Source organism: Cajanus cajan, chromosome 5 (genome assembly GCF_000230855.2).
Source record: "Cajanus cajan strain Asha chromosome 5, NIPB_CcT2T_4, whole genome shotgun sequence".
Taxonomy (NCBI): Eukaryota; Viridiplantae; Streptophyta; class Magnoliopsida; order Fabales; family Fabaceae; genus Cajanus; species Cajanus cajan.
The window spans coordinates 56095762-56118076 of record NC_138521.1 but is presented as its reverse complement, the minus strand read 5'-3'; the positions used below and the strand labels follow the sequence as shown (position 1 = coordinate 56118076).

Genomic DNA, 22315 nt, shown 5'->3' with positions numbered 1-22315 from the left:
ACTATCCTTTGGAAATGATCATGGAAAAAACATAAATTGAATTTGTATTTCTTATGGTAAATTGTACCATGATAAAGTTAATTCATATAAATTTCAATTTTTCTATCAATAAAAAAGTAAAGAAGAAATACACTAATTAACTTAAACTTATACTTTACAAACACGTGATGAATTAATTAAAAATACAAGGAACAAATTACTCACAGGATTCAAAACATAAAAAATCTAATGAATTCATTTCAATATTAATTCATTTCACAGAAAATTGAATAATTAAGTAATTAATGAACGAATATGAATGTTAATTTTATAAATAAATAAAAAAAGGTTAAAAAGATGTGTCTTAAAATAAGAAAAATAGGACTCAAATATATTATAAAAAAATATATGACAGCCCACCGAAAGTGACTTGTCAGCAAGGCAGCATCATGTTTTAAATTCCATGACCGATCGTTGATGTCTGCGTCAATATTTTTGAACTGGACAATTTACACATAGATTTGTCATGTTCTATATTTTTCTGTTTTTTTGTCACCACTCGTTCCATGATGAGGGGGAAAATTCTTCTGGTAAAGTGGGGAGAATTAAGATAAGGGTGCAAAATGAGGACTGAGGAGCTTGTCATTGATCATTGAATTCAGATTTTTTTCTTGTTAGACATTGAAGTGATAGCCTTAAAGATATTTTCTTCCAAAGCTAATGATTGTTGACAAAGAATAAATTTAAGTCTGTAACAAAATGAAATTTTTAGTTATGCATGGTCTCAAAGATATTTATTATTTTTAGTGATAAGGATTACTTTTGACCCATAAATGTAGTTGTAAAATTGATAGGATCGAATGTGTTGAAATGTTGATGTTGAAAAATATGAGTTGTGTTATAAAATCTTATTATATATATTAATATTTTAAATTTTAACTTACTCTTACATATTTTTATGTGTTTTAAATTATGATGGTCATACTTGATATGGAAACATAATAGAAATAGGTTGAGGTATTGTGCAGTAGAGATCGTCTAACGGATGGTGGAGTGAAGTTTTTTTGGTGCTAATGTTGTGTAGTACTATGTATAAAAGTTACTTGATTGACAATTTAGGTTGTATAATTTAATTTTACTAGAATACTATACTTATATTATGTATATTTATATAGTTGTTTTACCTTTATGTGTAGGATATATAGTACATATTCTCGTATATATAGGTATACAACCCTAAGTTAATAATCATTTCACTACTAGTAGATATGTCGTCTAGTACATGGACTATGTGGATCGTTACAATTTCATCATCAATTACAACATGCATACTTTCTCAACCAAAAATCATTCAATTCTCTTCACTCCTAACTTCAAGAACTTCAACCTCTTTTCTACCCATCACATGAATTTAATTAATTAATATCAACTACATTCTAAATGATTAAACAACAACAACAATTAGCATGCATCGACACTTGTTCCAAACACACAACTTCCCCTTACTTGTAGCTGCTCCAAAGAGAAAAGAAGAGGAAGGAGAAGAAACTTTCTACATGATTTTAACTCAAGATCTTAAGCTCCTCAATGTTGGATCTTCTAGCTCTCTCTATATATATATTCTTAAGTTGAACTAACTTAACTATACATGAGACTATCTTAAAGGCACCCTAACTCTCAAAGTCTCTTAATTTCAGAGATTTTAAAACAACATCCATAACAACATAAAAACGTTTACTTACATAATTAAATTAAAACATCTAAAACTCATCTTAACAGCTGTACTCATACGTCTCTCATGACTCATGCACGTCTCTCATGCACGTCACGTTTTTCTTTTTCGTTCACGCCACTTTCTCATTTTGATTTTTCATTCCGTTATTTTCAGATTCTCTTTTGTACCTTTTCTCTTTCTACCTTTTTGCTGCTCCATTTTGTACATATACCATCGTTTTCTCAGCAATAAGAAATTGAGCTGTTGTTGATCAATTTTTACGCATCACCCTTCATTCTCCTTTTTCTCCCTCATGCGGGATTTTATTATGGTATCAGAGCTCTTCCATTGAAGAGCTCTGCTGCGCATTCATCTTTTTTCTTTCCTTCCTATTACTATGGAGGACGAAACTCATTCAACACCCCCTTTTCACAGTTTCCTCTATCTTCATCCTGGCGAGAATCCTGCCACTGCGCTTGTATCACCTGTTCTTGATTTAGGCAATTATCATTCATGGAGTAAATCCATGCTTACTGCTCTTAGTGCCAAAAACAAGATGGAATTCGTGGACGGGAATGCTCCACAACCGCCTAAGTCTGATGTTACTTATTCCGCATGGCGTCGATGTAATAATATGGTTGTCTCTTGGCTTGTACATTCAGTTTCTCCTTCTATTCGTTAGAGTATACTTTGGATGGACAAAGCTGATGAGATTTGGAATGATCTTAAATCAAGGTACTCTCAAGGTGACCTCCTTCGTATTTCAGATTTGCAGTATGAAGCTTCTTCCCTTCAGCAGGGAGACCTTTTTGTCACTGAGTTCTTCACAAAACTTAGGATTATTTGGGACGAATTGGAAAATTTTAGGCCAGATCCTACATGTTCATGCACCCACAAATGTTCTTGCAATGTTTTACCCACCATTGCTCAAAGGAAGCGAGAAGATCAAGCCATGCAGTTCTTACGTGGATTAAATGAACAATATAGCAATGTTAGATCTCATGTTCTCCTCATGGACCCCTGATGAAGATTTTCGCAATCTCTCCACTTGGCAAGCGGACCAAGTTTCGATGTAGTATTTAAGTATCGTCCTCAGGGATTTGAGAATTTAGTAATTCTTACTCTAATGATTAATATAGAGATGTTGATATGATTGGAAGTGAGCTAATGTGAGGCAAAATTAAAACGGTAATGTAAAAGTTATAAGAACAATTATATGAAACAAGGATTGGACCCTAGAGCACTTGCTAACTCCTAAATTTCCTTAAAATAAATATGATTTCATCTTCATGACTTCCACGTTCATTTAATAATTCAACAAGATCCCTCAAAATTGAATCCTAAAGTAATTAATCTAAAACATGATTCCTCTATGTTTTATGATTAACACTTTGCATTAAGAGCAATGACTTGAACAAGGTGACTAAACAAATCAAGTCTATTCCTAGAGCAAGAGATGTTTAGGTGCAAGATTCAGTTCGGGTTTTCAAAAACATTTTCCAACCGGATTCAAAAACCAAAAATCATACAACGGGTGATCAAGCCGATATAAGCATTAAGAGAAGAATCAAACACAAGTAATGAAAATGAAATGCATATATATATTTAAGAAGAAGAAGAGTTAGTAGTTACATCTAGACCAATCCTCAAAGATTTAGCCCCTCATGACCATTTACAAGATCAAAGGAGTGGAAGAAGAAATTACAAAGGAAGAGATGAAGAAAAGGAGTTGATCCTCGTTCCCAAGTGAACCAGCCTCCAAATCTTCGTTCTCACTCTGTTCTTTTTTCCTCCTGTGCTCCCAGCTCTTGTTTTTCTCTTTGTTTTCGTCTCTCCTCCCCTTTTCTCTCTCCCCTGCCCTTTTATAATTGCTAGAATTAAAACAGAGTAGGCAGGAAAGAGAAGAATCCGCTCAGCGCCTTGAAACGGCTGAGCGGATTGGGAGTTCTTCACCATGAAGAAACCTCAAGGGCTGAGCACGTGAGATCCGCTGAGCGCTTTAGAGGCAGAGAACACCCCTTGTTCCTGGATGAAATCTGCTGAGCGGATGGGAATGGCTGAGCGGATTGAAGGCAGAGAGCACTCCTTCTCCTCCAGGGCCAATCCGTTGGGCGCTTTGAAGTGGCTGAGCGCCTTGAGTTTGGGAAGTTCTCTGACCTGATTCCGCTGAGCGCTTTAGAATGGCTGAGCCATTCTTCTCCAGGTTTCAAAACCTACAAAATAAGCACCAAATTAGATCAAAGGCTTCCTATTCCCTGTACTAACATTAATCAAAAGCACCTCTTTGATTCTAAGCATATATAGATCAAAATAATATCAATATGTACACAAAATGTGCCAGATAAGTGTCTCAAGTGAGTATTAAATCAAACTAATTAGACACTTATCAACCCCATTCCTCCAATTTCTAAGATTTTCTCCTATGTTGTTCAACAGGAACGCCAGCTTTTGGGGTCTAATTTTGTTGCCAATACGGTTACAAAAACTGCTGCAATCAATGCAACTGCTTCATCTTTCACATGTACCCACTGTGGTAAATCAGGACACACGGAGAATCTATGCTATCGTAAACATGGTTTTCCCTCTAACCATGACAATAAAAGCAATCGTGGTGCCTCTAATCGGTCTGGTAAAATTTGTATTCATTGTGGGAGAAATGGACACACTATAGATGTTTGCTACCGTAAACACGGGTTTCCTCCAGGTTACAAATCCCCGACTGGCAAGACTTCCATTGTAAACAACACGGTGACTGATGAATGTAAGGCCAGTGATCAACAACAAGCTATTCCAAACCAGGATTATCGCTTCACTCCTCAGCAGTATCAAATCTTGATGGGTTTAATACAACAATCAACCAATAGCAGCTCAGCTTCTCCTTCTTCACATATAAATCATGTTGGTTCTGTTTCTTCATGTTCCACACAGCCCTCACCATCCCCAGGTAATTGTTTTTCCACCTCTGTCAGCACATACAATCTCACCTCTTGGGTCATTGACTCTGGAGCCACTGATCATATATCTTCTTCCCTTTCAAATTTCTTTTCGTATCGTTCCATTAATCCTATTGTCGTCAAGCTACCCACAGGTCAACAAGTACTCGCTACCCATTTCGGTCTAGTAAAGTTCACTGATACTTTCTACTTATCAGATGTGTTGTTTATACCAGATTTTAAATTCAATTTAATTTCCATTTCTAAGTTGGTTTCTTCTCTTGATGTGCAACTCATTTTTTGCTCCACGTCTTGTGTTATTCAGGATCTGAAAACCAACGAGAAGATTGGTACAATTGATGTAAATGTTGGACTCTACACCATGACCATTGCTGCCATTCAACCCTCTATATGTTCTACTGTCTGCAATCCTGAATGTAGCATTCAATCCATTGATTTGTGGCATTTTCGCATGGGTCACTTGCCATATGAAAAATTACATTCTATGAAACAATATTACCCATGTCTATATAGTAACAAACACTTTACGTGTAACACCTGTCATTATGCTAAGCAAAAGAAACTCCCATTCCCTCTGAGTCATTCTCATACATCTAAATCTTTTGACTTACTTCACATTGATATCTGGGGACCTTGTTCAAAAATATCTTTACATGGACATCGTTATTTTCTTACCATAGTTGATGATCATACACGATTTACGTGGGTTTTTCTCATGAAAACTAAAGCAGAGGTGCGTAATTGTGTAACCAATTTCATTGCTTACGTTGAAAACCAATTTGAAACTCAAGTCAAAGTTATAAGAACTGATAATGGGGTTGAATTTTCCATGAATAAATATTTTGAATCCAAAGGAATTATTCACCAAACCACATGCATTGAAACTCCTGAGCAAAATGGAATTGTTGAACGTAAACATCAACACCTTTTAAACGTTACCCGTGCACTCCTTTTTCAATATGCTCTTCCCCCTTCGTTTTGGTGTTTTGCACTCATGCATGCTACATACATCATCAACTGCCTTACCACGCCTTTCTTACAACATATTTCCCCTTTTGAAAAATTATATGGCAAACCATGCGACATTACCACTCTTCGTGTCTTTGGATGTCTTTGTTATGTTAGTACTATTAAAGCCCACCGTAAGAAATTGGATCCCAGGGCTCACCCTTGTGTTTTTCTTGGATTCAAACCCCACACCAAAGGCTATCTCACCTTCAATCTTCATACTCGTAACATTGAGGTTTCTTGAAATGTTATATTTTATGAAGACCATTTTCCTTATGTTGACCATACTGCTCAACCTACATCATTTACTCCATCTCTCCCTCTACCTTTCACAAATGACCACATTATTTTTTACTTCAATCTTCATAATCTTGCACCTTCCACTTCTCAGCCTTCTCCTTCTATTTCTTCACCCGAATCTGCTCATTCAACCCCTGCTCCTCGTCGGTCTACTCGTTCACATCATCCACCTTCCTATCTTCGAGATTTTCATGTGACACTTACATCAACTGGATCACCATCTTCTCCAGGTATTCGCTATCCCTTAGAGTCTTTCATTTCTTATGCTCACTTATCTTCATCTTTTCGTCATTTCATTTTATCTATTTCTACTACCACCGAGCCTAACTCCTTTGTTGAAGCTTCTAAGCATGACTGTTGGATTAAAGCTATGAAAGATGAGATCACTGCCTTAGAAGCCAATCATACCTGGACTATCACCTCTTTACCACCCAACAAAACAGCAATTGGTTACAAATGGATTTACAAGATAAAACACAATGTTGATGGATCAGTTGAACGATACAAAGCCCGCTTAGTAGCCAAAGGATACACACATCTTGAGGGCCTTGACTTTCTTGACACGTTTTCACTGGTTGCTAAGTTAACTACAGTTCGCCTTCTTCTCTCATTAGCTGCAATTCATAACTGGTTTCTTAAACAATTGGACATCAACAATGCATTTTTGCATGGTGATCTCAATGAGGAAGTATATATGCATCTTCCTCCTGGTTTACCCTCCACTAAATCGGGACAAGTTTGCAGGCTAAATCGTTCCTTGTACGGGCTCAAACAGGCCAGCCGTCAGTGGTATGCCCGCCTCTCAACGTTTCTTTTGACTCATGGATATACACACTCTTTTGCAGATCATTCTTTGTTTTTGAAGTTTACAGATTCTACTAGTACAGCTCTCCTAGTTTATGTTGATGACATCGTTCTTGCTGGGAACAACCTCATTGAAATACAACGCATCACTACTCTTCTTGATCAAGCTTTTAGAATCAAAGATCTTGGAGATTTAACCTATTTTCTTGGTCTTGAGGTTGCTAGAAACAACACTGGTATTCATCTGAGTCAACGTAAATATACACTTGATATTCTTTCTGACACTGGCATGTTAGCTTGTTGCCCATCATCCACCCCAATGGATTATAAAGCTGGTTTATCTGCTGATACTGGTACCCCTTTGACTGATCCCTCTTCCTATCGAAGGTTAATTGGGCGCTTGATTTATCTCACCAACACTCGGCCTGATATTGCTCACGCTGTCCACCATCTTAGTCAATTTGTTTTTCAGCCCACATCTTCTCATCAACAAGCTGTTTTTCGTATACTTCGATATTTGAAACAAGCCCCTGGACAAGGCATTTTTCTTGCTGCAGACAGCTCCCTTCAATTGAAAGCCTTCAGTGATTCTGACTGGGCGGGTTGCATAGACACTCGACGTTCTGTCACAGGTTTTTCCGTTTATATTGGACACTCACTCATTTCATGGAGATCAAAGAAACAGCCCACTGTATCACACAGTTCATCAGAAGCAGAATATCGAGCTCTTGCTTCCACCGCTTGTGAAATTCAATGGCTCACATATCTTTTAGAAGATTTTTGCATCTCCTTCACTTGACCTGCTCTCCTCTATTGTGACAACCAATCTGCTCTCCAAATCGCATCCAACCAGGTGTTTCATGAACGAACGAAACACATCGAAATAGATTGTCATCTCCTTCGAGAAAAAGTGACCAATGGTTTACTCAAACTGCTGCATGTGTCATCCTCCTCTCAACTGGCTGACATTTATACCAAATCTCTATCTCCTTCTCGTTTTAAAGAGCTGTGTTCCAAGCTGGGAATGTCCAATATCTACTTCCAGCTTGAGGGGGGCTCTTAACAGCTGTACTCATACGTCTCTCATGACTCATGCACGTCTGTCATGCACGTCGCGTTTTTCTTTTTCGTTCACGCCACTTTCTCATTTTGATTTTTCATTCCGTTATTTTTAGATTCTCTTTTGTACCTTTTCTCTTTCTACCTTTTTGCTGCACCATTTTGTACATATACCATCGTTTTCTCAGCAATAAGAAATTGAGCTGTTGTTGATCAATTTTTACGCATCACCCTTCATTCTCCTTTTTCTCCCTCATGCGGGATAACTCACATTGTTACGTACACATTTTATTAAAGTTAAACAAAAAATACTAACGAGGTGTTTGTGAGTAATACTATTTGCAATTAGTTAGTCACGTAGCAAAATAGTAATATTAAAAATAAAAATAAGTATTTTAATATTATAAATTTTAATTAAAAAATAACATATACGTAGTAAAAAAATATTATTATTTCTTACATGGAAACTAATATGACTAAGTAACTTTATATAGCTCATATAAATGTTAGTATTTTTTATTTAATATTAAATAGCATGTTAATAGTGGACTAACATTGTATGACATATTTTTATCTCTTTTTTACAACTACAATGTAGAAATAAAGTATAAGCAGCACTTGTCATTTTATCAGTGGAATTCTCTCTGTGATGCAATCGGCATTTCGACAATCTTGCTTACGATCCTAATGATGGACACCTGCCGAAAACCAGCTAATCCAACCAAAATTCTGTGGTCTCGTGGAGATGAGTCATACACGTCATTTTTATATTTATTTATTTATTCTTTGTTTTGCCCGAATTGTCTTTGGTCAAGGTTGTGACCAAAAAAGCCTCTGGCCAAGGAATTTTCTTTTTACAACAGCCTGAAATATGAAAGTTCTAGAATTTTTAGGATAATTTTCATTTTTCAATTTTTATATTTATCTTATTATTTTTATCGGTAAATAGTTGATGTATTGATAATATAAAAAATCAAAATATTATTTGTATCATTGTAAGTTGTAAGATGATATATTTATTTTAAGTCATTTCGCGTTGTTAATTTTAGTTGTTGTGTTATGTATCGAGATACTCTAGGATATGAGAGTTCTTTATGAATTTCAGTAGTGTTATAAGTTTCTTTAGATAGAGAGTCAGTTTGACCCCGAAAGGAAGAATATATTAGATATCTATTTTGAATAAAGTCTCATAAACTCCATTCAACAAAACTTAAAGAGAGGATTCTAGAGAGAACTCTAGTCCAAGAGTTCCTAATACTCTAATTCTTCTCCTCTTCCTTCTTTGATTATCATTTTAGTTGTATTATTTTTGAATTTAGGTCAATAGGAGGCTTGGAAATCTTGTTGTTGGCTTGAGTTGAGGGAGGCACAAAAACTTGGGAACCCTTTTTTTTTCTTCTTTCACAGTTAGCTTCAAATATGAGGTATGGGTAATTGGATTTATTGTGTTTTGGATGAGTTGCTAGCTAGTGAATGATTTTTGAGTTTCACATCGTGTGAATTTTCAAAGATTTGTGGTTGTGTTAGTAAGTTCAAAGTGGAAAGCATGTTGGAGATTGGAGTTTTGGGTTATGAATGCAATATGTTGATTTTATGTGATTTAATTGTTGCATGTTGGTTTTTGAGCTAGATTTGAGTTGCTTGTGTTAAGTAGGAGCATCATTTTGTGTTGCATGAGTGATTGTGGCTAAGTTTCAAGTGGAATAGCCAATTTTAACGATCTGCATAAGTGTAGAACTTGCATCATGTCATACGCCCCTTTAGAACGTTAGGCGTCATTTTAACATGAAGCTCTTTATCTTGACTACATCGAGTGTAGGATCGGTAGCATCAGATGTGAGGAGAGAGACTCATCTTGGATTGGGATGACGTCGGACATGGTTTGAATGACTTCGAGTGTTTGAACACTGGGGGGTATTTGACTTGGTGACGTCGGGCCTAAAGTTGAGTGACACCCATCATGGGCAAATTAGAGTTCTTTGTCTAGATGACGTTGAGCATCGATATGGTGACGTCGGATGTGAGTCAAGCAGAGACTCTCTGCTTGAGGTGAGACTGGGCGAGGGATTTTTCCACGTTAGGTGCAAGGTCTCAAAGGTTTCTACCTTATCCATGTTGGGTGCATGTTGTGTGGCATCGGGTGTGGGCGAGATAGAGATTCCTTGCCTGAATGGCATCAGTTGTTGGGTATGTGGCGTCGGGCATTGATGGCTGAAGGAAAATGTTATGTGATTTGATAAATTCTTGAGTACTTGTTGATTTAGTTGTTTGATGACTAAATGAGAATGAATAAGTTGCATGGATGATGTTGTATGTGATGATTTTGTTAGCTGAAAGTTGAGATGAGTTGTAGGTTGTGTGGTTGTGTAGTTGTGTTGAAATTGCTATATGCATGATGTTGTTGTGCTTTTGAAATGATGAATGCTGAGAATGTTTTCGGCATTTAAGCATGTTGTGTTGTTGAGTTGTTGAGTTGTGATGACCAACCTAGGACTAAATGAGGGGTTTTAAAAGTTGCATATCCCATTGCAGGGATATTATGTTGTGGTGTTCTACAAACCCAACTTTGTTGAAAATCTTTCCTGAAAAGTTGACCATTGAAGTGGATATCTATGTTGAATCTCCTTTAGGACTTAGTTGGTATCATGTGTGGGCAAGGGTGAAGTACATGTGTATGAAGCAACCTCAGTATAAGGGTCAAGTCAAGTTATATTGATTACAAGTGATCAATTGAATAAAATACGAAATCGGAAACTTATTTTCTAATTGGGTATCAAAATAGCATAGTATTTAAAGGATAATCAATGAGCTAATCTCATAGGAGACTTAATTAAGTTAGCTAATGTCATGATAGGCTTACATCTAGTTGTTCTACCTTGATAATAGTACTAGACTTCCTAGTTTAAGTGGTGACATCCAAGAAACTAAGTTATTGTGTTGCAGATTGATGTCCAATTTGTTATTAATCTAGCAAGCCAAAAAGATCACCCTATGTTGTTGGTTTGGTAGGGTTAAGCCACTTAAACTGCTCATCATATGTTGTAGGAAATCTCTTAATTGAATTATGTGACGACGTACCTATTTGTTGTGCTAAATATGTTGTGTTGTTGTGATGAAAAAATCTAAGTTGTTGATGTACTAATGTTCAACATAATATTGTGCTATAGTAGACTAAGTTGTACACGTTGATATATATTGGTTGTGTTGTGATGTGTGTTGATATGTTGAAGGTGTAGGGAAGATGTATTGGTATATTAATATTTTGTTGACATTTCATGTTGTTTATATGTTATTTTCTTCTTTTTTTTTTACTCCAACTTACCCTTTTGTATTTTCATGTGTTTTGGATTGTGATGGTCATACATGACATGAGAGCAAAACATGAATAGATATGGAGTTGTTCAGTAAAGGCCACTTAGTAGTGGTGAAGCTGAATTTTTTTAAGCTACCTTTGAGGTGGTCCTTATATAGATCGTAAAAGTTATTTGACCGATAACTTAGGTTATATAATTTATTTTTACTAAATCAATATATTTATATCACCTATATTTATATGATTAATTCACTTTTGCATAAATAATATATAACACATATTCAATCATTAGTGGACTTATAACAATAAATTATTAGTTGTTTTGTTATGTCAATTGTAAGTTATTAAGTGTAATGATTAAGACAATGTCGTTATATTATTAATCTCAAACTATTATTCATGTTAAATTTATTAATTTTTATAATAGTTATTTTATATTTATTATAATTTTTAAGTAATTAATAATATATAGAAATTAGTTAGGGCATCTCCAATGGAAGCAACTCATTTGAGTTGTTTCATGCATTAAAAAATGAAAAAGTGGTCCCTAGTGTGCCATGTCAGTATTAAACAACTCAAACACAAATTTATTCCAATGATAAGAAACTTTAAAAAATTCAACTTTTAGAATTTTTTTCTAATCATTTATGAACCAATTTTAAATTTTTATTAAAAAGGATAATTGCACTACAATAAAAGAAAATAAATTACGAGAAAAAATATATAATAAGTAGATATTAAAAATAAAAAAATAATAGTAAATACATAAACATTATACGAAATTAATTTTCATCATTATTATTTCTGAAACGTTCCCAAATATGTTCAATAAGATCTGCTTGAAATCTAGTAAGGAACGGTTGCTTGAGGAAACAACTATCTCTTTTCTTCAAGCAACTCATATTATCATGTCAGAGTCCTCTAATGATAAGAAACCGGGACTTGAGTTGTTTCATGGGACAAACAACTCCCATTGAAATTGCTCTTATATTTTCTGTTACATCACTTCTCAGCTATTACTTAGCATGTTAAACTCGCGTTTCTCTACACGTGGTTGCTTACAACAATCTATACCAATCAGAATTTCATTCGTATTTTTCTCTTGTAGGTATTGTATTTTCAGTTAAAAAATGTGAACCGGGCGTGTGTATATGGGAGTTAGGAAATATTATTTATTTATCAAATTGAATTGTACGGAGTAATAGCGACAGAGTACTAGTATACACATGGTGTTGGTTGTATAAACTGTAGCTGTCATCTTTATGAGTTGTATAATGAAATTGTGGATGAGGCCGGTGCCGATTTAGTTACGCGGACGATAATAATTTCAAGAGGACAAAAGGTGTGATGGAATAGGGAATCAAAATATAATATAAATGGAATGAGGACGAAAATTTAGCATTTCCTACCAACAATACTTTGCATTAAATTAGTATTAAAAAATATTTCTTGCTTTACTCGTTTACCGAAAGAAAAATGTGTTGCTTTTGTGCATTTTTTATTTTAATAAGTAATGCATTCTCTAAAACGTTAAAGTGGTCTTTTTTAATACATGATCCCTCGTCACTGAGTCAAATTTAAGGCTATGTTAATTTGCTTTACGACTAAAACAAATTGTATATAGGACTGCAACACAATTTTACTTGCTCCTCTCTAACGTCCTCTCCTGCAGATTGTATATAAATAAATGTCTTTATGGCTTTTCCTTTGACAACTAAATGACGTTGCTAACATGATGAAAATAAACATGTAGGGAAAATTGTAATGTACAAATTACAATTTCATTACTCAGTGAAATCAAATAGAGACAATCATGATAGCTTTTAAAGTGTTTGTCTAGTAGCATGCATGGCCGTGGCAAAGCATACATAAATTGCTTTGCATCCATTATTGTGTCATGTAATACAAAGATGGATTGTGATATAATTATTGTTGCTTGTATTTGTGGTTTGCTTCTCCTAATAGAGCACGTGCTTTGCTTTTCTTAACAAAGCACAAACATTGTTATCCTTTCACTTGAGGGTTATGTGAGTCGCCGGAGGTAAATTATAGAGGTATTAACTTATAAACTTGAATGTGTGTATCATTTAAAGAAACATTAAGGAGGATAGGTATAATTTCTTTTAAAATAAATGTTCAAATACGAAATTGATCAATAACTTTAATATGAAATATACATTTAGGATTGGTACATGTTAAGCTTTGATAAGCTTAAACTTAACTTGATTCATAATTACAAATTTTGAATTTGATCTATTTTTTTTTGTTACATATAGTATTAATTTTAAGGTTTTTACTTATATATATATATATTTTTTATATTATCTTTTGATTCATAATTTTTTTTATCAACTATGATTGTGACATCTTTCTACCAAAAACATCGATTCTTAAAAAAATATTAATACATAGTTGAAATAAATAAAACTAAATAGTTTAAACTTGGATGAAAGGATTTAACATACTTACTTTTAGTATTTTGAAATATAAGAAATTTTAATTAAAAAATGTGAGGACACTAAATATAAATACGCTTAAAAAGCTTGTACACAAGTTATTAATGCTAAAACTTAAACAATAACAAAATGCTAATAAAATGAGTCCATAACAAAAAAAAAAGTCTAATAAACTAATCCCCTACCTTGATGTTACAAAATAATTAGAGCAGTCTTATAACATAAAAAAAAAGTCTAAGTTTTGTCTCTTACAACTTAAACTCATTTACTTAGCTTGCACCTTAAAGGACATTTAGCCCAACAAAGAATACAAACACAAAAGCAAAGAAGTGAGAATAGTCTCACACATGTTAAAAATACATATAAAGAGACCAGGTGGTTAACTAAACACATAACACAAGCTCATACACATACACAACACAGAACACTTGACTCATGAAGACTCATTCTTAATTCTATATGCATGTAGTATTATAAGCTCTCCACATAAGGCACACAAACATGGTAGTTTATGAGTATATAAAAACACATATTACCACATAATGGATAAACAATACACTCACTCCCACTAGAATGAAGATTCAATCGGAGCCCGTTAGGGTTCCATAGCTAGCCATGGTTACATAGGTCATGCATGTAATGCTTGATAGACTTGGGATTTCAAACTTTGCCCTTTAATTGTGAATTCAATGAGTTCCTAAATCACTCTAAACTTATCTACAAGTCCCAAATTAAGTTTACACAGGATCAAAACACAATTTTAAAAAAATCACAACGCCAAACACTTAAACCCTAGTTTCACTCAAAGAGTATCAATTTCATCCAATCAATCAATTAACAACGAATCCGTACAACAAGCATCTAAACATGTAATCAACACTCTTGTGGTAATTTTAACCCCTCAAATCACATAAGAGATTGAAGAACACTACCCACAATCCTTATACATGTATATGTGAGATAGTTCTTACTCTTTCTTATCTCAAATGATGATCACAACCATATAGGGTGTGATTTTACTAATTCTTGAACTGCTCCTCTCACTCCTCAAGCAAAAGCTCCCATGAAATTCTCTTAAGCATTAAAAGCATAGAACATTAGATTGAAGCAAATGAATATCTCCCCTTAGACCCCAGCAAATCAAGTGATAGTTTTTGACTCCTAGAGTCCAAACTCATTAGCCTTGAGGTTAAAACACTCTTCAACATTTAGTGGAGTCTTCTATTCTAATTACGTCTTTACCATACATAAAACTCAAATTCAATAATTTATTTAAGGAGATTAGGTCTAGTACCATTCAGACCAAGGACTTGTTGGTCGACAATATTATTTTGAATGTTTATATCAAATTTTATCAAAATTAAGCAACAATAAAAATTAATTAAATTATTCATATTTTAGTATATTTTAAATTGTATACATTATGCCAATTTCAATTTATACGAATGAAGTATCAATTAATTTTGGATTTATAAAATCTTGTATATACAATCTAGTTAAAATGATTTTTAAGTTTATAGATTAATTTTAAAAAGCCCTCATCTAATTAAAAATTGTTGAATAATGTAATAATTAATAAAGATTACACGGATATGATTTGATTTCTCTTTTAAAAAATTTATGTATTACTTTTATCTTTTAAAATATTACTAGAAAATACATTAGTAATATTATTACTATGATATTTCTTCAAATTCTATTTTAGAAAATGAGATAAATGTATCCAAAAACATATTTAAAAGAAGAAAATTAGTAGAAAAAAATAATTTTTTAAAATTTTTTATTTATAATTTGTGTATAAACTAGTTTTAATTTATGAATTTTAATTTTTTATTTTTATCTTAAAAAATTTATGGATATTATCCAAACAAATTTAATCTATCTAAATTTTATCACGAGTTTGTTAAAACGTGGATAAACAACGAATATTTCCAGTTACTCGAAAAAAACACACTCTTTTTTAAAACTTTCAGTTACAACATTGAAAGAGTGACCAAAGCAAGCACCTTTTTTTTGTTTTACGATAAAATCTGTTAAGATCCAAAATCATAACAAAATTAAAGATCACCAAAAATCATTAACTTTTTAGAATCGAATCATATAAGGTGAGAAGGTACTTTAGAAAAAAAATGCAATATAAAAAATTGTATTTTTAAAGAATAAAATCTAAAATTAATTATAATATCAGTAACTGATTTTTTAATCCATGATTATTATTAAAATTTATTTTCTAAACTGCAATTTATTCATTTTAGAGGGAATAGATCATATATTTTTTTTAATATTAATACAATGGAATAATAATAAATAATTTTAATGTAATATAAATAGTTATATGAAATGATGAAGTATTTAAAAACATTTGCTATTTAGAAGAACTTTTTTCTAGAGCAATTTAAAATTAGTTAATATTCAGGTTTGATACATAAAAATTAATGGAGATTGAACAAATAAAAAACAGTGAAGGTGGATAATTAGCGTGTTGTGATACGGTTTCCGTCAAGTCCAAGTCAGATCGCGCTGTCTGGAGGAAACAAACAAAGGAAGAAAAAGAAGGGCAAAGTGTGGTGTTTTTCTTTACCCACAAACAACACAACTGTTCGGTGTGCGCCTCGTGGCATACAAAAAACACCCCTTAGCTAGCTCAGTCACTACTCCCATTCCATTTCATGGGTCTCCGCTTCTCCTCTCCGCCGCCGGAATCGCCGTCCACCTCCGCTTTGGCCGAGTTGCCCGAGAGCTGCGTGGCTCAGATCATGACCTACATGGACCCGCCCCAGATTTGCCAGCTGGCCACGCTCAACCGCGCCTTCCGCGCCGCCTCCTCCGCCGATTTCGTCTGGGAATCCAAGCTGCCGCCCAATTACCCCGCCCTTCTCCGCCGCATCTTCGCCGATTTCCCCTCCCATTTGGGCAAGAGGGGGATTTACGCCAGGCTTTGTCGCCTCAATTCTTTTGACCACGGCACCAAGGTAAAAAACATCTCATAACCTAACCCTAACCCTAACCCTCTTTGTTAGCTTCTGTTTTGCTTTCGTGTAGTGGACTTGAAGAGTTGTGTTTTTGTGTCTGTGTGTTTCCGCAGAAAGTTTGGCTGGATCGAAGCTTGGGTAAGCTGTGTATGTGCGTTTCGGCCAAGGGACTCTCCATAACTGGAATTGATGATAGGAGATACTGGAACCATATCCCCACTGAGGAATCCAGGTCACATTTCTTTACCTTTTACTCATTCCAACACTTTTTTTATATAAAAAAATTGTTATTATTATTGATTTATATTAATCCGCCTGGGTTTACAAACTGTGTTATCCTGTTTGAGAGAGATAAACTAATGATGAAAAAATTGAGAAGAAAGGGGGGATGGATGGGGGAGAAATTGAATTTGGGTAAGGATCTGACTGCGCATGGGGAGGGGGAAAATAAAATGTGAACTCATGAGTCATGACATAGCTATTCAATCCTTAAGGAAACCCTAGTGTGTCTGAACTCGTGACATGGCAATCGTTGAGGAAACCCAGCTTGGTTAACAATCAATGTTAAATTACTAAAACATAAAACCCTTAGTAACCATGAGTATTAAAATTGAAAACCCCAATAACCGTGAGATACTAAAAGGGTTCCAAAGTTACGATCAATGGAATTCCCAGTATGTTATACCATATACCTATTGATGCTAGTATGACTGTATGAGACTATGAGTAGTATCCATATTCTATATGCTGTTATCCGTGTTTATTCTGCAATCTGCATCCTTCTCTTTGCTAACTTTTTAGTTTATAGTTTTATTTAGTAGAATGCTATCTTTGCATTTCCCCCCTTCTTTGAAGATGTTAAATATTTTATATATGTTATTCAAAGAGTGTGAATATCTTTTTTGGGTCAAAAGTTAGTTCCTATACTCTGTCACACTCTGCCACTTGATTCTTTAGGTAGTCATTGTGACAATAAAATCCATTCAATCATGGGATGAGTTCACTTAACTGATCCATTTGAAGAGGAATGTTTAGGGATGAACTATGAAGTGAAGTTAAAGGGGGCTAACTGGAGCAGTGTGGTGGAAAATTTCCGACTATGCAGATGATGTCATTGTAATTGCTATTGCAGAGACCTAATTGTGGTTGCAACCGCAATTTATAACCATGACTATTGTAACAATTACATATTCATCTTTTAGTGTTTTATTACCTAGAAATTTTGGTGGTTATTTGCATTTTTTCCCCATGTTCAGAAGTCTTCTGGCTGTACTGTATGTTCTAAAATTCACCTATCATGTCAAACTTGTAGGTTTTGGTATTGTTCTTGTGATGTTGTGAAGGAAGGGAAAGCATTTATATGTTAATGAAGATTGCGCCTTTTCTATTGTTATTCTGGTTGATGATGCTAGTTTGAAGCTCCAGTGATGTAGTTTAATTGTCTAAATAAGTGTTATCTCCTTCATTTGCAGATTCGGCAGTGTTGCATACCTCCAGCAAATCTGGTGGTTTGAAGTGGATGGGGAACTTGAGTTCCCATTTCCAGCTGGGAAATACAGCTTGTTCTTCAGATTACATCTAGGGCGAGCCTCCAAGAGGTTTGGAAGACGAGTCTGCAACACAGAGCATGTCCATGGGTGGGACATAAAGCCTGTGCGTTTCCAGCTATGGACTTCAGATGGGCAGTATGTTGCATCCCAGTGTTTTCTGGACGGACCTGGCAAATGGATCTATTACCATGCAGGGGATTTTGTTGTCGAGAATGGCAATGCATCAACAAAAGTTAAGTTCTCTATGACTCAAATTGATTGCACGCACACTAAAGGCGGTCTCTGTTTAGATTCTGTGCTCGTATATCCAAGTGAATTCAGAAAGGTTAAAGCATTTTTGAGTTACTCTTAACCTTTGTACCAAATATATTGTAAACTATCTATATGTATAGAGCTTAGGCCGCGTCGGGAAGAATAGAGAATCGAGTTTTTAATATGGTTCTTTAGGTTAAGAATCGAGTTTTTAATATGGTTCTTGAAGGTTTAGAATTTTGTAGAAGCCAGAAGGTGATGTATATATGTACAATATTTGTTTGATTAGTCTGGAACATTCGGTCATAACCTTGTTTGGTTGAAGAATATTATATTATATGCTTTTGGCATGTGGAACAAAAATGGCCATTTGATGACAATGGATGTTGGAAGAAAACGAATAAAGTGGACTACTTTTTTAGTCTCGGTTTAAATTCGATTATATTTTGAAACGTGGTTTTCCTTTCTACTTGCTCCGCGCCCCCTGTACTAGTATGATACAAATTAATCACGATTGCCTGAAATTATCTTTTATTGCGTTTTGTTGATCATTCTTATCCGATGACGTGGAAATGAAATTGTATCACTTACCATACTGATTGTGCAATTGGGACACACTTGTGGGGTCATCGATCAAGCTCTATAGTCTATAGTGCGTCATCAATGGCCAAAATATTCGAGATGTATTGTAAACGTGTATATATGTATAGATAGAGTATAACGAGAGTTAACTATCCATTTTGTTCGTCTGATATATTACGAGGGTTTAAATAAATTCAAAACATTCTTTTTTTTTTTCGTTCCTGGAGTATCCACCGCCGATAGCAGTGACTAATCTCCTCGCTACGTTGGAGGCACCTCAAAGGGTGGGATAGCTGGCCCCAAAATTTAACTATATTCTAATTATACTTTAAATAATTGATATTATTGGTGTTTTAAAATCAAAATTAGAGATTCAAGTTGTATTAAAATTGACTTTAAATGTCAATTTTTACCGTGCAGCTTATAAAATAAAACTCTAATTTTAATTAGAGAACATAATATTAATATATATATATATATATATATATATATATATATATAAATAAAGAGCTGTATCAAAATATTGTCCTTTATAAATATGGTAAATTTTAAACACAATTCTTTATATACTTTTGATTTTTTTATATAATAAAATAGGATTCTATCTCAACATTCAAAGTCGACTTTATATGCCAAATTGCCAACTTTTTGTTATACAAATTATCAAGTTAAATTTTTTAATTTTAATTAGAAAATAAAAAATATTTAAGAAACTATATATAAATATTGTCCTGTATTGATGATGGCTTCTCGTAGAAGATAAAGCACGATAAGAAGAGGATACGAGACAAATGTTATATATACATCTCCTTCTTAATACATTCATGTCTCCTTCTCTATTTTTAAATTTTTCTTAAATATTCTTTGTCTTTTTAAAAATAAATTTTATTTTCAAAAATCATCTTTTTCATTCACTTCATTTTCTTCTATTTATTTTCTTTTGTTAATCTATCTTCTTTAACCATTCTTCATAAATCTTTCTTCTTCTTCTTTTTGTATTTTTATTTTTTTTCATCAGTAATTAAAATAAGACTATCTTATCTTTATTATTTTTTAAAACTCTACTTTTCTTAGACTCTTAATTTCAACATATTTTATATCTTATTTTTTGACTTATCACTAATATTGTATACATTGGATATAAGGTGAATTTTCTAAAAACATCATTTTTAAAGGTAAGACCTAGGTGTAATACCTTCTATCCTGCATATAATCAATAAGTATAATAATGAAACGTTTTAATTAAAAACGGAGTACATGTATAAATAACCAACTAAATAGTATCCAATTTGAAAGAGGATATCACATAACAACTAAATATGTCACTACTCCAATAATAACCTCTAAATAAAAACATTACAAAATAAGTCTAACACCATATCCTAAGGTATGACTAAGCAACATAAATGACAAATCTTAACTTTGCTCTGATGTCACATCTTATTAGAGTACTCTCACACAAGGTCTAGATCTCATCACTAGCATGATCAACATTATAATGAATCTCACCTACAACAATATACATACCAAAGACAACACAAGTACCAAGAGAAATATTTTACTCTGCCTCACGACGTAGAATAAGAATGAATAGCCAAACACATGATAACAAAATACCATATATATATATATATATATATATATATATATATATATATATATATATATATATATAGAGAGAGAGAGAGAGAGAGAGAGAGAGAGAGAGAGATTCGTTTACTTTAGGAGTAAGTTTATTTAAACTTATTTCGTTCAATAACTCATGTTCTACATCAAATTCCAACAATTCAACTATTGAATTTAAAGTACTTAATGCATAAATCAAGTATGAAAATTAAAAAAAAATTAAAAATTATTTGATACTTCGTTTCATCAATTCAAATTGACAGATAATCATAAAATCATTTTATATGTTGAATTGAGTTAATGATATAAAGTATCAAATGATTTTTATTTTTTAAAAAAAATTGCAAACTTGATCTATGCATTAAAACTTTAAATTTAACGGTTGGATTATTGAAATATGATATAGAACATAGGTTATTGAATAGAGTAAGATTATTTAGACTTGCTTATAGAGTAAATATATATATATATATATATATATATATACACACACAGACCATTAAATTAATAACAAGGTACAATTAGATTAACCATGATTCACCACATCATTCATCACATTACTCATTACACAATACACATTCACACACGTAATGCAATGGACACGAGTTACGATTTACATATGCATTGATTTGTTGATTTGTGCACATATGATGCTTGTCACACGAGACTCAATGGAATATCATGTTATCAGTATGCATATTCATAATGATTTGTCAACATCAATTTATTTGCAATAGTTATCCATTACAACATAACAAATTCATACTCTATCATCATACTTAGTCATATTCATGAATTAACACGAGACTTGTCCAAATCATACTCCATTAGCTACAACAAGAATAGGTACCAAGTATGGGATGGTGCTTGGCATCACATAGCCAAAGAGCACTCGTAACTTTCTAAACAACTTGCACTCGACGTGAATCACCTCACGCCTAGTGAAAATCACCTCATGGAGCTCCCTAAAGATCTCATGCCTAACGAGGACCAACTCATGCCCAATGTGAGTGGCACAAAGAGCAAACTTTGCTCTCGACCATAGCAACGCCTAGCGAGCCCAAGGTTGTGCCCAATGTCACATAGAAAACCAAAATCTGTAGAAATGCGAATTTTATACGACATGTACAAGTTATCAATTTACAAACCTAATTGGTAAAACACTTCAAAAGGTCAAGATACACTTCTAAAAGGCATGAATTACACATAATTACGTACTCATCAATTTTTCATACAATCATCAAAATTGCATTCTCTTAAGGTTTCCATAGTAACCGACGTACAATTCAAGATTCACAAGATTAGTTTGCTATGCGAAATTAACTATACATATATGTTCAAGACATTAATTAGAGCATTGAAGAATAATATAAAAGATAGAAACAAAATATGTCACAATTTGGGATTTTCCATTCATACGATACATACAATAGAGAAGATATTGGGGATCAATCTTATTACCCAACAATTATCTTATGCCTAGAGTGAGATTACTTACTTCCCTTTACCTTGGAGAACACTAGTCGAAGGACATGATCTCTAGGGTGATCTTTCACGAACTCTAGTTCTTCTCTCAATTCTTTATAAGACAAACGTAAAAAGTGAAAAAATGAGTAGCGTAAAATGAGAAACTATCATAACCCTCCTTCTTAATCCTTAACCCGCACTTAACCCTTTAGTAAAAATAATTTAATCATGACTCATGTCTCTTTCCTCAATTATTAAATTAAATATATTTTAATAAAA

The 22315-nt window shown here is 33.5% G+C and overlaps 1 protein-coding gene across 1 annotated transcript; it reads left to right on the top strand.

The window, feature by feature from the left end:
* The first annotated feature begins 16003 nt into the window (after window positions 1–16003).
* Window positions 16004–18782, top strand: LOC109809828 (F-box protein PP2-A12). Its single transcript, XM_020373229.3, has 3 exons — window positions 16004–16559; window positions 16673–16791; window positions 18032–18782. Exons 1-3 carry the CDS (start codon window positions 16257–16259, stop codon window positions 18459–18461), a joined length of 852 nt encoding a protein of 283 aa, XP_020228818.1. The 5' UTR covers window positions 16004–16256; the 3' UTR covers window positions 18462–18782.
* The last annotated feature ends 3533 nt before the right edge of the window (window positions 18783–22315 follow it).

What these genes read in the sequence shown, in the direction of transcription:
- LOC109809828 (XM_020373229.3), top strand. Translation starts at nt 16,257, where the DNA reads ATGGGTCTCCGCTTCTCCTCTCCGCCGCCGGAATCGCCGTCCACCTCC. An exon ending in CTTTTGACCACGGCACCAAG is followed by an intron (nt 16,560 to 16,672) that starts GTAAAAAACATC and finishes GTGTTTCCGCAG; the next exon opens with AAAGTTTGGCTGGATCGAAG. An exon ending in ATCCCCACTGAGGAATCCAG is followed by an intron (nt 16,792 to 18,031) that starts GTCACATTTCTT and finishes CTTCATTTGCAG; the next exon opens with ATTCGGCAGTGTTGCATACC.